Source organism: Neoarius graeffei, chromosome 24, assembly GCF_027579695.1.
Source record: "Neoarius graeffei isolate fNeoGra1 chromosome 24, fNeoGra1.pri, whole genome shotgun sequence".
In the NCBI taxonomy this organism is placed as follows: Eukaryota; Metazoa; Chordata; class Actinopteri; order Siluriformes; family Ariidae; genus Neoarius; species Neoarius graeffei.
Genome location: NC_083592.1, coordinates 42,246,526 through 42,262,158, shown reverse-complemented (window position 1 = coordinate 42,262,158; position 15,633 = coordinate 42,246,526). Strand labels below are relative to the sequence as shown.

Genomic DNA, 15,633 nt, shown 5'->3' with positions numbered 1-15,633 from the left:
GCTCCACTATCAAAGTCTGTATTTTGGTTTGTGTTTTTGCATCTCGTCTTTGCAACTGTGAAAAAAGGAATAAAGAAAAAGTGTTCATCTGTGATGGTGCTTAAGTTCAAACCGTCATGGGTTGAGGTTTTTTTTTTTGTGAAATGCTATTAAAATTGGGAGAAGGTTCATTGGTCGAATGAAAAATGCCTTACGCTTGCGTTGTTTTAGGTTGTTTGAATCGGTCAAACCGTGAAACTGATAAAAGTTTCTTCGGGGTTTCCTGTGAACTAATAAAAAAAAAAAGGGTGAACGAATACAGGATTTCACAAAAACATGTCGAGAAAGGTGGCTTTTGAACCTCTGACTGAAATCGAAGGGAGCCGAGTCGAAGCACGCTCGAGTTTGCGGTGATCACTTGGTGAAAGGTTTGTACTGTATATCCCTCTCAGCTACGGCCTTAGTGTTTTCCAAGTACTTTTCTTGCTATGTGTCGTTATTTTACGGTACTTTTTTTGGTCACGATGCGCTAAAGTCCCCAGCTGTTTCTTTGTTTCCTCCTCACGCCTCACAAAGTCCATATGCATGAAGGTCGCGACAGAATTCTTCCCCAGCCGTACAGTTACAATGCGCCCTGATCACTTCTCCGTCTTGTTGAACTAAGATCCAGGTCTTTAAAGGAACAGTCCACCGTAATTCCATAATGAAATATGTTCTTCTCTGAATTGAGACGAGCTGATCCGTACCTCTCCGAGCTTTGTGCGACCTCCCAGTCAGTCAGACGCGCTGTCACTCCTGTTAGCAATGTAGCTAGGCTCAGCATGGCCAATGGTATTTTTTGGGGCTGTAGTTAGATGCGACCAAACTCTTCCGCATTTTTCCTGTTTACATAGGTTTATATGACCAGTGACATGAAACAAGTTCAGTTACACAAATTGAAACGTGGCGATTTTCTATGCTATGGAAAGTCCGCACTATAATGACAGGCGTACTAATACCTTCTGCGCGCTTCGACAGCGCATTGATACCTTCACTCCTCTTCGGGCACGGCCAGGCGGGCGAATGCCCTGGTCCGTCCACCCTGTCTAAAAAAAAAAATGGTACAACTCGAGCCCCATCGTAAAATTGGGACTTTGTCATTTTTCCGCATGAGGCCCATGGTAAAACCACACTTCCAGGAGGGGCTGCCGTCTGCCTCCCAAGCCGGCCGAGAGCGCTCCTCGTCGGGCACAGCCAGGCGGGCGAATGCCCTGGTCCGTCCGCCCTGTCTAAAAAAAAAAATAGTACAACTCCGAGTGAAGGTATCAATGCGCTGTCGAAGCGCGCAGAAGGTGTTAATACGCCTGTCATTATAGTGCGGGCTTTCCATAGCATAGAAAATCGCCACGTTTCAATTTGTGTAACTGAACTTTGTTTCATATCACTGGTCATATAAACCTATGTAAACAGGAAAAACGCGGAAGAGTTTGGTCGCATCTAACTACAGCCCCAAAAAATACCATTGGCCATGCTGAGCCTAGCTACATTGCTAACAGGAGTGACAGCGCGTCTGACTGACTGGGAGGTCGCGCAAAGCTCGGAGAGGTACGGAGCAGCTCGTCTCAATTCAGAGAAGAACATATTTCATTATGGAAGTACGGTGGACTGTTCCTTTAAAGGGGTTTCTGACGATCTTTGTGAATGAGTTACCTGAGCGATAAGAGCCAACACAGGTGAGAATCAAGTGAACTGTTGTTTGTTTGCACTTCAACTTGCAGCGCTTCGTTGTAAAGACGTGAACGCAAAGCTTAAACATACTTACACGGGCAAAAACAATACAGGATTCATTCGGCAGCGACTTGATTCTGAGGTCCTTTACCCAGCCACATACAAAAAAAGTTGTAAGCCTCCATACTCTTCCACGCTTTCATCTGTTTTGCTGTGTAGAAGGATGTCTGCAACACCAGATAGTTCGAGATGTCGGGGAACTTGACTGAATGGTCGTTTTCGAGATCGTACAACAAATCCTTCTTTCCCAGACTGTAGAGGTCGATTCCATTGCACACAGCAATCTTCTGAATATATCTAAAGCCAGCAGTGGCTTCTAGATTATGAGCGTACTCTGATAACTTATCGCTAATTGTTTGCACTACGGCAGCCGTTTAGACCACCAGCTATTTCACTTCCAGTAAAACTGCTAAGAAAAGTCACGTTTGTTTAACTGTTTTTCTTTCCACAGGGAGTTTTTGCGTTTAGGGAATCCTTTAAATTGTGGCGCCTGGGACAAAAAGCTTCTGAAGCAGTATCGGGTTCACAAGCCAAGTTCCCTGAGCTATGAAGCTGAAGCAAGAAGTAAGTACAACAGATGATCCATGCAAACATTTTTTTCTTTTGACCCGTCATAACTATCTGTGACCTCTTGTAAACTGCTCAGCTTGAGCTTTTTTTTGTCTGCGTGTGAAAGGAAGAACACTTCCTCTGGCTGAAAGCCCGTGCTTTCCTTTTAGCACTGGAGTGTATAGACAACACTAAACAACAGAACTCTTTTTAAATGTTTTTTTTTAAACAGACTCAAGGTCATGCCTCCTAGCATTCATTTTTTAAAAACTAATCACCCTTTGATTTGTTAGTATTTGAGACCAGCTCGAACTTTTACAGAGATAGAAACTGAACGTGGCGGCACGGTGGTGTAGTGGTTAGCGCTGTCGCCTCACAGCAAGAAGGCCCGGGTTCGAGCCTCGTGGCCGGCGAGGGCCTTTCTGTGTGGGGTTTGCATGTTGTCCACGTGGGTTTCCTCCGGGTCCTCCGGTTTCCCCCACAGTCCAAAGACATGCAGGTTAGGTTAACTGGTGACTCTAAATTGACTGTAGGTGTGAATGTGAGTGTGAATGGTTGTCTGTGTCTATGTGTCAGCCCTGTGATGACCTGGCGACTTGTCCAGGGTGTACCCCGCCTTTCACCCGTAGTCAGCTGGGATAGGCTCCAGCTTGCCTGCGACCCTGTAGGACAGGATAAAGCGGCTAGAGATAATGAGATGAGAAACTGAACGTCGTTTTTTTGTTGTTGTTGTTAGATTCTAGGCCATGTTGGCCTTGCGGGTAATGAGCGGGCAGACAGTGTGGCCAGGGGAGCCCTCACTAGAGAAATCCAGACCTGCTCTGGAGTCCTATATTTTAAAGATGTGGCAGACTGAATGGGATAAATGTCCTGAAAATAAATTGTACAAAATTAACCCTGTTGTTTAAAAAAAAAAAAAGCACCTTTACCTCCATTCCAAAATAAACATGAACAATGTGGTGTATACCAGGCGTCAGATTGGACATACAAGGCTCACTCATGGTTTATGATCCCCCGCTGGCCAGAAGTCCCGAAGGGGAATTATGTCGCGGCGATGTCCGTCCATTCGTCCTTCCCAGGAAGGGTACTCGCCTTCTGAAATCAACTCCTCTCACAATTTTTGGAGGAATTTCGCGAAATTCAATACAATACGCATACTGCAATTTCGTTCAATTCAGTCCCGTTTTACCAGAGTTGCCAGTGGGGGATATTGTGCTCTCAGAGCATTTTTGTTGAAAGGTGAAGAACCATCAACATGCCATTGCTACAAGACATTGTTGACCAGCATGTTTTACTCTGCTTCCTTGGGCTAAATGCCCCAAGGGAGCTTTAAACTGACAAAATATCTTGGAGGATGATTTTCAGAAGGTGCCACCACCAAAAGTGTTAGTTTCTGTCATGTGTTTTTAAAGCAGCTCACTTAGTGACTTATTCATTTGATGTAATTTTATTTGTTGTAATTATTTATTTGTATAGGTAATCGTATGGGGCCGAGTAAAATTAAGGATTAATTTCACGAGTGATTTTGAAGTTTAAAAAAAAAAAGAATTTTGAAATCACGAGTGAAATTGATCCTTAATTTTACGAGGAACCATATGATTACTTGTTTATAATATATAGGGCCAAATTCATACTTCGGAACCCATTCAAGTTCACAACGTTTGTCATTCGCGTTTTCTGAACCAATCAGGGCGCGAGACTATCTTGCACGTTTCAATCAGTTTCTAAAGCATTCCTTGTTTTCGCAAATCTCTCGCTTTTCCCTCGAGGACTTTTCGTGATTCTTGAAAAGGAACATCTTTCAGGATCGATCCTGGATATTTCTCTTGTCTCAGATGCCGATCCAATGCTGCCTGCATTACTTTGAGAGAGTCTGGTTCGTAGTTTTCCCCCATTTTCTCTCCTCACTTCTGCATAAAACTGCGATAGCACCTTGTCTAACTCTCAGCATTCATATGCCACTAGAGTCGTTTATTTATCTTTCCGCGGCCCATTTCTTAAACACGGAAAGCCAAAAATTCGTACTTTTTTTGGTATTTTCATTTTCGCTTGCAGCTTTCAATTGGTTTATCATTTCTTCATCAAATATAGCGAAACGCGGCATTGCTGAGTCAGCAGAGTCAGCCATTTTGTTGACAAAATTTGCTAATTTTTGTAACCGTAACCAAGCAACGAACTAGCCAATAGCATTTCAGAAATACGGCCCCGTGTTAAGGAAAAAAGCCCTCCCTGATTGACCAATCAGAATTGAGTAATTTGGCCCAATGTATTATAAATACAATAATTGTAGTAGCTGCTGGGGTTTTTTGTTTTTTTTTCGGCCATGATGTAGCCTCAGGTGCTGACATGTCATTTTTAAAAAAGGGAAAAAAAACCCTCACTCCTCCGGCTGAAACACAACACAATTAAAAAGCGAATGATTACCTGCACATCTGACCAACAAACTTGATCCCTTATTTTTGTGTTTCTGGCTGGATGTAATTTTAATCGATCATGTTGGAATGGTTCAATTTAATTGAGCTGTTTGGCCATTTTAAACACAAGCAGGTCATCTTGTTCATAAATGACCTGAAGGTCCATTAGGAACAACCTAAAGCTGACCGAGCTGCAGCATAAAACACACTGTCTTCTGAGCTTTGACTGCCAAATGAAAAATTTTTGTCACTGCGTCTAGCATATGGATGTAGTTTTGCCCCTTGTATAGCTAAATGATTTGTTTTAGCCTCAGTTTAGGAGTGAATCTTGAGGCTTGGTCATTCAGTGTATACTGGAATCATTAAGTTATTAAACACAGAGGAACCTGACCATCACAGAGGCCAGGAACAAACCTTTTTCCTTCCCCCCCCTTCTTCCTTTTTAGATAGCATGACTGCATCGATGGAGGGCTTGGGGATGGACAGCGTGTTTGCGGTGAGCGAGGAGAGCGGTTCGTACCGGATCAGCCGGAGCTTGGTGCGATCAGCTGAAGCTAGCGCCGTGCCACTGACACGTGTCAAATGTCTGGTGTCCATGACAACGCCGCACGACATCATCCGTCTGCACGGCTCTGCCCTCACGCCAGCCTTCGTTGAGTTTGATACAGCGCTTGAGGGTTTTGGGTGAGTGTTTTAAAAGCTTCATTTTAGTGTCTGTGGAGGTCTGGGAAAACTCCTCACATGTCACCGTGGCTGATTTTCCCCAGACTTTTTCTGCTTATTACATACATACATACATACATACATAGAAGGTATAATTACAGTTTATTTCACTCAAACAGCATCACTTTTATGGTTTACTTTCAAACCTTCTAACCCTTGTCCAAATATCATGTCGTCGTACATGGCTTCGTACCGTAACTGGCACTACGCACCTTGTCGGCTGTCAGCTCATGTACGACTCAATTTTGTGGAATAACTGTTAACCCTCTGGGGTCAAGAGGTTCGCTGGCGAAGCTCGGCAGGTTTATAATGAGTATTTCATGTATTTAGATAAGTATCTTCGAGTTTTTCATCATACAAGCATGATAAACATATTGACAAACTTTACACTTTCCTATGTGCCCACTGCCAAATAATATTATAGTTTTTAAATTACCTAAATTAGATGAAACATAAAACTTGTCACCTTACTCAGTCACACTGGAGTCGGAGCGCCGAGTGCCCACTTACGCATTCATAAAAGACTGTTCACATGGTAACGGAATGATAATCACTTTCGGTTTCGATTGGTTTCTCTTTCGCGGTGGGAACGCCCTCCGTAAACAGGATAAAATCTATCCAGCATAGTTCAGGCTATTTGGAGGTAAAAGTTGTGAGGTGGCACGCGGATTTTATGCGCTTCGGATGATTCAGCACAGCGATTCAGTTCAATCTTGAGAACTGTGAGCCCGTGAGGGGGGCCCCCCCCCATTTATTTTATTTTTTTTTTAAACTTCAACTTGATCCAGCCAAAGATCAACTTGAGCAAGTCTTCTATTTATTTTAAGCAGATCGGTTGATATGCGTGCGCTGTAGTGCATACACAGGAAAGATGACTGAGCAATTTTTCCAGAGTTAAAAGTATTTTCCTGAAAAGAACCTGAATTTTGAGTTTAGAGAGTAAAATTTGGAGTTGGAGTGGGAGCAGAATTACAGCGTAATTGTGTAAAAAAAAAAAAGTAACAGAGTTGGTTGTGGCTCTGAACTGAGGAAAATAGTCTGTGTTAATTTCAAGACACACTGAAAAGAGTCAAATACCAAAATAAAGTCAAATACCAGATAAATGAAGATGTAAAAAATCAGTTTTAGAACTGTGTTGCAGTGTGTGGAAAAACACGACCTGACCCATTGTGACTTGACCTGATGGGATTAAGAGTTGGCAGTAGGAGGGGTTTTCACTCTTCTCATTGAATGGAATGGAAATTTTTACTCTTCTCATTGAATATCCCTTCCACTGCCAACTCTTTTTATCCCAAAACAGTAGGACATAATTTTTTTGATGGCCAGTTAACTGTCCAAATTAATGGAGCAGATTTAAGTTTTTGTGCTTGATCCATTCCTAAGACTGAACAGAATAACCTCAAATGACCAAAACGGTTCGACACAATGGTCATGTTTTTTCACACGTTCCAACACAGTTCTAAAACAAGTACAATCATGGCATACGTATGTAGGTACCATGCGCCATCTTGTGTCTAAGAACTACAACTCCCAGCCAACTTCCGCGTTGACCTACGTCACGCTTGGGCGGGATCACGTACATCACATTCTTCAGGATTCCCTAAAAGACTTGGAAGCCCGCTATCTCGTCCTCTTTCGTGTCTGACCCCAAGCGGAACAGACCTAAAAGGAGGCACTCGCTATCGGACCGTCCGAAACCACGACTTCTTTCTTGCAAGATCCACGCTTCAGCGCGTTTCACTTTGTGTTTACCCTTGATCACGGTAGACTCCGGAAACACACGACCTTTTAACTCACGCGAGTTATAGCCGGCTTTCAGTTATTCCTTTGAGTTATTCTTTCAGTACGTACTAGACTGCAACCAAAAGGCAGTTTTATTTGTGTTGGGAGCGGCTGGACTGTCCTAACCCTGTCTGATGAGAGCTTTCTTCTCGCGAGCTACGAAATCTCTACAAGATCTCTCTCAAAGAAGTTTTCCAAGCTACTGTGAAGATCTACCTCTCCAGAAAAGACTCTGCTTTCTACCAAAAAGGCGAGATTTTGAAGCAACACTGGCATTTGGGCAAAAAGGCTAGTTTTTAGGAATTAGTTTATTTACTTAGTGTGAATTTACACTCAGGGGTTGTTTAAGTGTGCACACTGATTTTGGTTTTCTATCATTTGTTATTGTTGATTTCAGTTGTTTAATCAATAAGTTTTTGCATGTTCTCTCTCTCCTTTTTAACATTTTAATTTCATTACTCACACATATCTTGACCTCATTAAGATTTCAGTAAATTGAATAATACTAGAGAGCTAGGGGGTGAGCGGTCTGGAAAGCCTTTGTCTCCATACCAGGCCTTTTGCATGCTTAGCTAGCAAGCTAGAGCTAATTTTCTTTGTCTACAAAGGAAACACGTGGCGACCCCTCCTTCTCTCTTTTGTCTCCATACCAGGCCTGTATCTCAGCTTTGGATAATATCCTAAGTCCTGATTCAATTCAGGCGGCACGGTGGTGTAGTGGTTAGCGCTGTCGCCTCACAGCAAGAAGGTCCTGGGTTCGAGCCCCGGGGCCGGCGAGGGCCTTTCTGTGTGGAGTTTGCATGTTCTCCCCGTGTCCGCGTGGGTTTCCTCCGGGTGCTCCGGTTTCCCCCACAGTCCAAAGACATGCAGGTTAGGTTAACTGGTGACTCTAAATTGACCGTAGGTGTGAATGTGAGTGTGAATGGTTGTCTGTGTCTATGTGTCAGCCCTGTGATTACCTGGCGACTTGTCCAGGGTGTACCCCGCCTTTCGCCCGTAGTCAGCTGGGATAGGCTCCAGCTTGCCTGCGACCCTGTAGAAGGATAAAGCGGCTAGAGATAATGAATGAATGAATGAATGAATGATTCAATTCAACCTTTATAGCAAATTCTCCTGTGCCTACATTTAAAGCCATATATATATATATATATATATATATATATATATCACAGGTGGCTTCTCCAGTGAGGAGAGGGAGGAAGATCCTCCTTAAAAATTCTAAGAATAAAAAGTTGAAATTGTCTTGACCAATTTAATGAATTGCTGTCCTTGAATATTACTATTTTACTGCCAAATACGACATGTACATTATATTCGTTTCTCTGGGTGAAATTACATTAGCACCCCCTATCGCTCGCTATTAGAAATTACTGCACGGAGGATCTTCCTCCCTTCGGCTCCCATTCACTCCGATTCAAACAGTCTCCGGCACTGGCGGCTCGTGGTTAACATAGACTTCAATGAGAGAGAGGAGGAAAATCCTCCTCTAAGAGGGTGGGACTAGCTAAGAGATCTGACAAGTGCTACAAAATATCAACCAATAGGCTGCAGCCCTCGTTGCGCAATGAACCAATAAGTAGAGGCCTTAGCTGCCTGGGGGGAGGGGTTATCTTATCAAACTTAACTTCTAGATCCGGTGACTCGGGCACTTCGGCAGTCAGAGTGAGAACGGCGAGGTGGAAGTGGATTGACTATGTTTTAGATATTCTACGAATAAAGTAATGGAAACAGAGGACGTGGTGAATGTTTTGCTTGCAAAACCCTTCCATGGGCTGAGCTACAAACATGGCCGCCAGGTTTGCTTCATTAAATACGGAAGATTTTGAGAGAATTTTGAAAGAGAAAGATGTGTTGAACACCTGAAAGTAATGTGTACAGCAGCTATAAAAAGTGTACACACCCCGTTAAAATGATAGGTTTTTCAACTATTATCAACTCAACCCGTGCGTGTAACTATAGCCGGTCCAGCAGGTGCGGTCGCATTGGGGCCCGTGACCTTCAACCAAGCATTCCTTCCTCCCTCACTTTTACAAAAGCCAGCCGCTACTGATATATATATATGTACCACGGATGACCGTTTGAATGTATTTTAATTGTTAACTTTTAGCTTTTAACACACGTGGCATACTAGGCCTGAAAAACACATGGTAGCTAGCATTCCTTTGTCTAGTTAGCCTACAAAGCTAATCACTTGGCTACACACATGGTAGCTAGCATTCCTTTGTCTAGTTAGCCCACAAAGCTAATCCTTTGCTTACACTTACACACACACACACACACACACACACTGTTTATAGAAGATTTCATTCTGCTACTGTTCAATTTTCTTTTTTTTTCCATCTGTTATAATAAACTCCATTATTATTGAAATTGTGTTGTTTGTCTGCTGTTCCGATACTTTTGAAGTCGCCCACATCGCAAAAGAACTATTAAGGTGTATATGAATATTGGCTGCAGCTTGGTAAGTGATCAAAATTCTGAGTTATATCAAATACTAAATGATTCACTAGATGATTCACTGAATGATTCATTTGAATGATTCACTTCAAACGATTCAGTGAGACTGATTCCATGGTATGATTCAATTCAGATGAGTCAAATTAAATGATTCAATGGATTTGATTCAATTTAATTATTAAAGATTGATCACTTAACACCAATCTACATACATATAAGCATAATTACACCTACACATACGACATAGATATTATTGTAGCTGAACTTGTGCTGAATACAAAAAAGTCTTTGAAAATACTGCTTAGATTTGTTGAAATTGCCAACAAACTCCGAGCATACTAAAATCATTAGAGTGCCAAAAAATACCCTCAGACCCCAAAGGGTTAAATATTAGTGGAATATTCATTTCCATTAGCCATTTAAACACCTACGTAGTAATATTGTGTCTTTTGGAATAAGAGCGAAAACTGGGATATTTTGTACAGGTGAGCGTAGTGACTGATTTAAAACTTTATCTAAAGGAATATAGTCAAGGACAGGCTGGATTAACTGCTTTTAAAGCAGGTTTTTTGAATGTTCTCTACTAAAAGCAGAGGTTTTCCTTCCTTCCTTTCTTTCCTTTGCTGTAGTAGCATGTTTTTGAACAAAGCAAATTTGCTGCATTGCAGTCGGGGCTTTATGTCGATGGTAAACACCTTCAGGTGTTCAAGAACGGTGAGCTTTTTATTATCCCCCGCCACAAAGTGCACAGGGGGGTATAGGAATGGAGTCCGTCCATTTCATTCTGGACAAGTTTTCTTAGAAACTACATAAGCTACATCAGTGAAACTTCGCGTGCTCATATTATTATTCATGATCTAAGTTGAGTTTGAAAATCTTTTACGATTAATTATTATTTTCAGAGTTATGGCCCTTTATTTATGTTATTGGACTTTGTACAAGTGGACTCAGTCTGGACAAGTTTTCTTAGAAACTACATAAGCTACATCAATGAAACTTTGCATGCTCATATTACTGAAAAAAGCTGTGTGGCGTTTTATGAAGGTGTCATAGCACGCACGACATAAGTCAATATTAAAGCAATGGGCTTATAAGGGCGTAAGTGTTGAGAGGTCTTCATAAAATGCTCGTGGCGGGGGATAGTGATGACTGCGTCTTCTTGTTGAATCAGGTTTTAAACCTGAAAAAGATGCAGCTTTTAAAATATTGATTTGGAGATTAAAGTTGGGGTTTTGCTTCTACTTTTTGTGCTGTTATGAATATTGTTTCTCTTATACTATGGTTTCGTTGTACATTTCTCCACTTTCAAAGATGGACAATATCAAAACGTTCTCAGGATGTTCCGTTTTATTGGAAATGTCAAGTGGTGGGTTTTTAATGCCGCCGCCACCGTAAGGTGCAGGAGGCGTTATGTTTTCGGGTTGTCCGTGCGTGCGTGCGTGCGTCCGTCCGTCCCGAAACCTTGTGAGCACGATATCTCAAAGGCTACTGAAAGGAATTTCATCAAACTTTCACCATTCGTGCACTTTGGGACAAACATGAACTGATTAGATTTTGAGATCAGAAGGTCTAAGGTCAAGGTCACTGTGAGGTCAAATGTCTGTCCACGTCCGTCCATCCCGAAATCTTGTGAGCGCGATATCTCAAAGGCTAATGAAAGGAATTTCACCAAACTTTCACCATTTGTGCACTTTGGGACAAACATGAACTGATTAGATTTTGAGATCAAAAGATCAAGGTCGCTGTGAGGTCAAATGTCTGTCCGCAAACCTTGTGAACACAATATCTCCAAGGCAGATGAAAGGAATTTCACCAAACTTTCACCATTTGTGCATTTGGGGACAAAGATAAACTGATTAGATTTTGAGATCAAATGGTCTAAGGTCAAGGTCACTGTGAGGTCAAATGTCTGTCCGGAAACCTTGTGAACACAATATCTCCAAGGCTAATACAAGTAATTTCACCAGGTCAAGATTACGATGAGGTCAAATGTCCATCCCCGAATCACAACTTAAGGCGTGTAGTCTACCAGGCGGAGGCATCCCCATCGACGCTGTTGGCATCGAGTTCTATCTCGTTATTTTTTATTTTAAATAGATAATGTAACTTTCAGGTTTTTGGCCCTACTTTTAAGCCTCTAAATGACAGAAAAAGATCTGAAAGCGTGTGTACTGTAAATCTCTTGACGTATCAGATTTCCAAGGGCGCTGGAGAAAGTATTTCAAGTTCCCTCCTGCTTGTGCTGAAGATAATCCCGGGGTGGTGTGTGCACATTCTCCAAATAGCTCCCTTTTGCTTAAATTTAATATTTGTAATGATTTACGAGGCCACGGCAGGCCAGCAGCACTCCTCATTAATAACAGAACAGCGCACATTACTAATGTTGTGTTGGAATTTATACTTTAGTGTAGCAAACATCAATAGTAATAAGACATTTAATTTGCTGGATTAAAATGATTTGATCAGTGCTTCGAGTGTAGCGCTTTGAAATGCTTAAAAAGCAAGATCACTCCTCGGCTTGTCTGATCGAATGAGTTCATCGTCTCTGTATGATATTACACTGCCGTGATCACCACTGACATTTACTCTGAATGTTATTTTACCAGTCCTGTTAGACTTTTTATATCAGAGCTTCGTAATTTAACATGGAATTATGCTGATACAAGTTATCACTCAAAAATATACCGAAAAAGCAGGGTTTTTCTCCCCAGTAAAAGGGAGATGAGCCACGTAAGAGTCTGGAATGATTTGCACAGGTGATTTGAACTCTCCGATATGAAATGACACCGCCTGGAAACCCCGCCCCTTTCCGTAACGTCATGTGCTGTCGAGTAGACTTGCATCGTGCCCTCGCTTTCTGTGAACATAGATGGAGAATGTTTTGAGTTCTTTCATGTGAAATAAAATCTCTCAATGTACTGTGTGTTTGAATTAGCTAACATTAGATACGTTTATAGTTAACATCGGTTAGCTGTATTTATTAGGGATGCGAGTAAAAAAAGTTCAAGAAAAGGGGGAAAAAGGCATGTTTTTTTGTTTGTTTGGTGGTTTTTGTTTGTTTTTTTTAACCTAAAAAGTCTAAATAGTTCTACCATGACGTGTTAAATCTAACGCTTGCAAATAATGCTAACAAGTGATGTCATTTACTTTTTTTTTTTTTTTCCTGCGCTGTCTTCCTCTTTCAAACACTTTGGGCAGCAGATTAATGGTGAAAAAAATGTGGACATTAGGCAACCAGTTTGTTCAAAGACTATATACAAAATATACTGGGTTTTGTTTGTTTTTACTCTGCAAACTGCAACATCGCCTTCAAATCCATCATTCAGTTGAATTTGCCCAATTGCCACTGCCAGCAAGCAGTTCCTGACCACACAGCTGATATTATCATTATGCCCCTAACCTTAAATAGTGGAAATGCTTTCCTGTCATTTTTGTGAGCGCTGTGCGCTCTGGACAGTTAAAACATTTTATTGAGATTTTTCTTTTTTTTTTTTTTTTTTAAAACAGTAAATTTGTAGGCAGAGCTACTGTGTAACTGACTGTATTGTGCAGCAATTAGTCATGATACAAATTTATGATGATTTGAATCTAAATAAAAATGAATTGCGATTGTTACCAGGCTGCATAGTTGCCTAGTTTTTCCTCGCTTTAATCGAGGGCAAAATAACGTACAAAAGTGGGAATATGCATGACTTCACCCGAGGCGGAAGTAACACAGCTCTAATGATGCGAGCGCACGTAAAAAGCAGACTTAAAATGAGAAAGAGCTGCTGTGCAAATAGATTTAACAAGAAATTGGAGCTCTTTTTACAGACTGCTGAAAGCTAAAGAGAAGAAAAATGACGGGAAAGTTTCTTAAGAAAAGGACTATTTGTTCGTAACTTGGATTTTTTTAATAAAAGGATTATTTAATTTAACAGTAAAAGGTGTGACGATTCAGTTTTTATCACGATTTTGACCTTCTGATTAGAGTTGGATCACAATTAAGTTTTTGTCCTCTGTTTTATAACTGATGCAAATCATTTGTCAATATTCTGTTAACTGTCAGCCTAGAAATGTAGAGCAACATACAAGTCGTGTTGCCTTTGTAGTCTTTATTCAGGCGCCGTTTATGCATACCCGGGTATTTTTAAAAACGCAGACCTTTGCCTTCATTTGTGCCTTTCATTTATACACAGTTTTTTCCTCTGAAAACGATTCTTTCTAAAAACTCCGGCAAAAGTGGAGATTTTTTGAAAACTCCGTTTTGCGTTTCTGTGTAAAGAGACCGAAACGGAGTTTTAGGCAATCTTCGCGCCACAAAAGAGCGACCATTGTACATATGACAAGCATGGAAACACGCAGAGTAGCAGCATTTCTGTTATTAAGAGCTATATTCGCCTGTTTGCTTTTGAGAATAAAGCTCATTGACCAGCAGAGACGCATTAGGGCTCGGAGGGCAGCAATTGCGGAGCTTCTGGTGACCAAAAGAGCCCGATCGTACCACCGCCAGCATCGGCGATTTTGGGTTCGACCTGGACGGACTGCTGTCTGGTGGGAGAATTTCGAGAATGGCGTTGTCGTCCCGGAGGAATGGCAGGAAAATTTCAGAATGTCGCGATCCTCACTCCTGTCACTCGCAGAGTTGGTACGTCCGTACATACAGGGTGAGTGTACTCACATGCGCGCTTCTGACACTGCCACCGACAGTCTTGGCGTAGTTTAACAGCTCTTGACAGCGTATTTATGCGGATCAATATAAACGTAATTAAAAAAAAAACGCAGCTGTGTGCACGAAGTTATTTTGGAAAACGGAGTTTAGAAAATATGCGTTTTTAAAAATACCCGGGTATGTGTAAACGGCGCATCAGACTCCAGTCACTCCATTGACTTTGAATGTAACTAAGAATGTATCACAGTTCAGTCATTTTTGTCACATTTTAATTTTCAAACCGCAAAACACTAAGAAGCAAAAAAAGCAATGAAAACTTCATGACTTTTGTCTCAATCTTTTAAAACGCAAAAGTACAGTCGCTTGTGTTAAAGTGAATCCCACCTCTTGGGACACAACATTCATTGTCCAGAGAGGACATAAGGCACTGAGACAGGGCTCGAAATTAACTTTTTTGCTTTGTGTCCCCCAGTGGTCCCGAATTCTGTGTTGTATTGTCCCGAATGGAAGCAATAGTGTCCCCATTTTTTTCCTCTCTGAAATAACCAGTGGTTAATATTATCATATGAAGTTACTATTATATTTGTAACTATGCGATTTTCAACCCTTTATATCATTTTTACAATAAGTCACAAGACACAAGCGACACATGTCCTATACATCATCTACTTCAAAATTACAGTTATTGCATTTTCAGTTTATTAAACTTTGGCGATCTCACTGTATGAATAGATACCCGTTTATTTAAAGGGGCCAACTAGCTCATTCAGAAAATGTTTCAACTCCCTACATCTGCAGTACACTTTAGTTGAAAATAAGACCCCTTTTATGTTCATTTCATCTACTTATACCTTGAACATCTGTTGGCACTTATAAGGCCAACTTATAATTTTCACCATTACCGTTATCCATAGCCCTGTGATGACCTGGCGACTTGTCCAGGGTGTACCCCGCCTTTCGCCCGTAGTCAGCTGGGATAGGCTCCAGCTTGCCTGCGACCCTGTAGAACAGGATAAAGCGGCTACAGATAATGAGATGAGATGAGACCGTTACCCATTTTTATGAACTTTCCATTATCCATTTTATGAACTTTCGCTGCCGGGTGCAAATGTCAGCAACATCAGCATAGTGCCAGGTCCGAGCCTAGTTGTGCTGCTGACTGACTAAACTTTCTGAACTAGAAAGACACCAAGAAAACTCACTTATTCTGTTGAACGGTATCTTCCGTCAATATCATCCACATCATTCCTGTTGTATTTTATAACGTGTCTAACAGTGTTCATTAAGTTCATTCAGTTGCTCGCGTTGCCT

General features: G+C 41.4%; 1 protein-coding gene across 4 annotated transcripts in view; it reads left to right on the top strand.

The window, feature by feature from the left end:
- The window catches only part of wdfy3 (WD repeat and FYVE domain containing 3), a 306,723-nt gene that overhangs the window by 156,640 nt on the left and 134,450 nt on the right, over positions 1–15,633 (top strand). For all 4 annotated transcript variants that reach the window (XM_060907259.1, XM_060907258.1, XM_060907257.1 and 1 more), the window contains 2 exons: positions 2,198–2,310; positions 5,156–5,393. In XM_060907259.1, the coding sequence (XP_060763242.1) occupies positions 2,198–2,310; positions 5,156–5,393 (351 nt within the window). The remainder of the gene's footprint in view (positions 1–2,197; positions 2,311–5,155; positions 5,394–15,633) is intronic.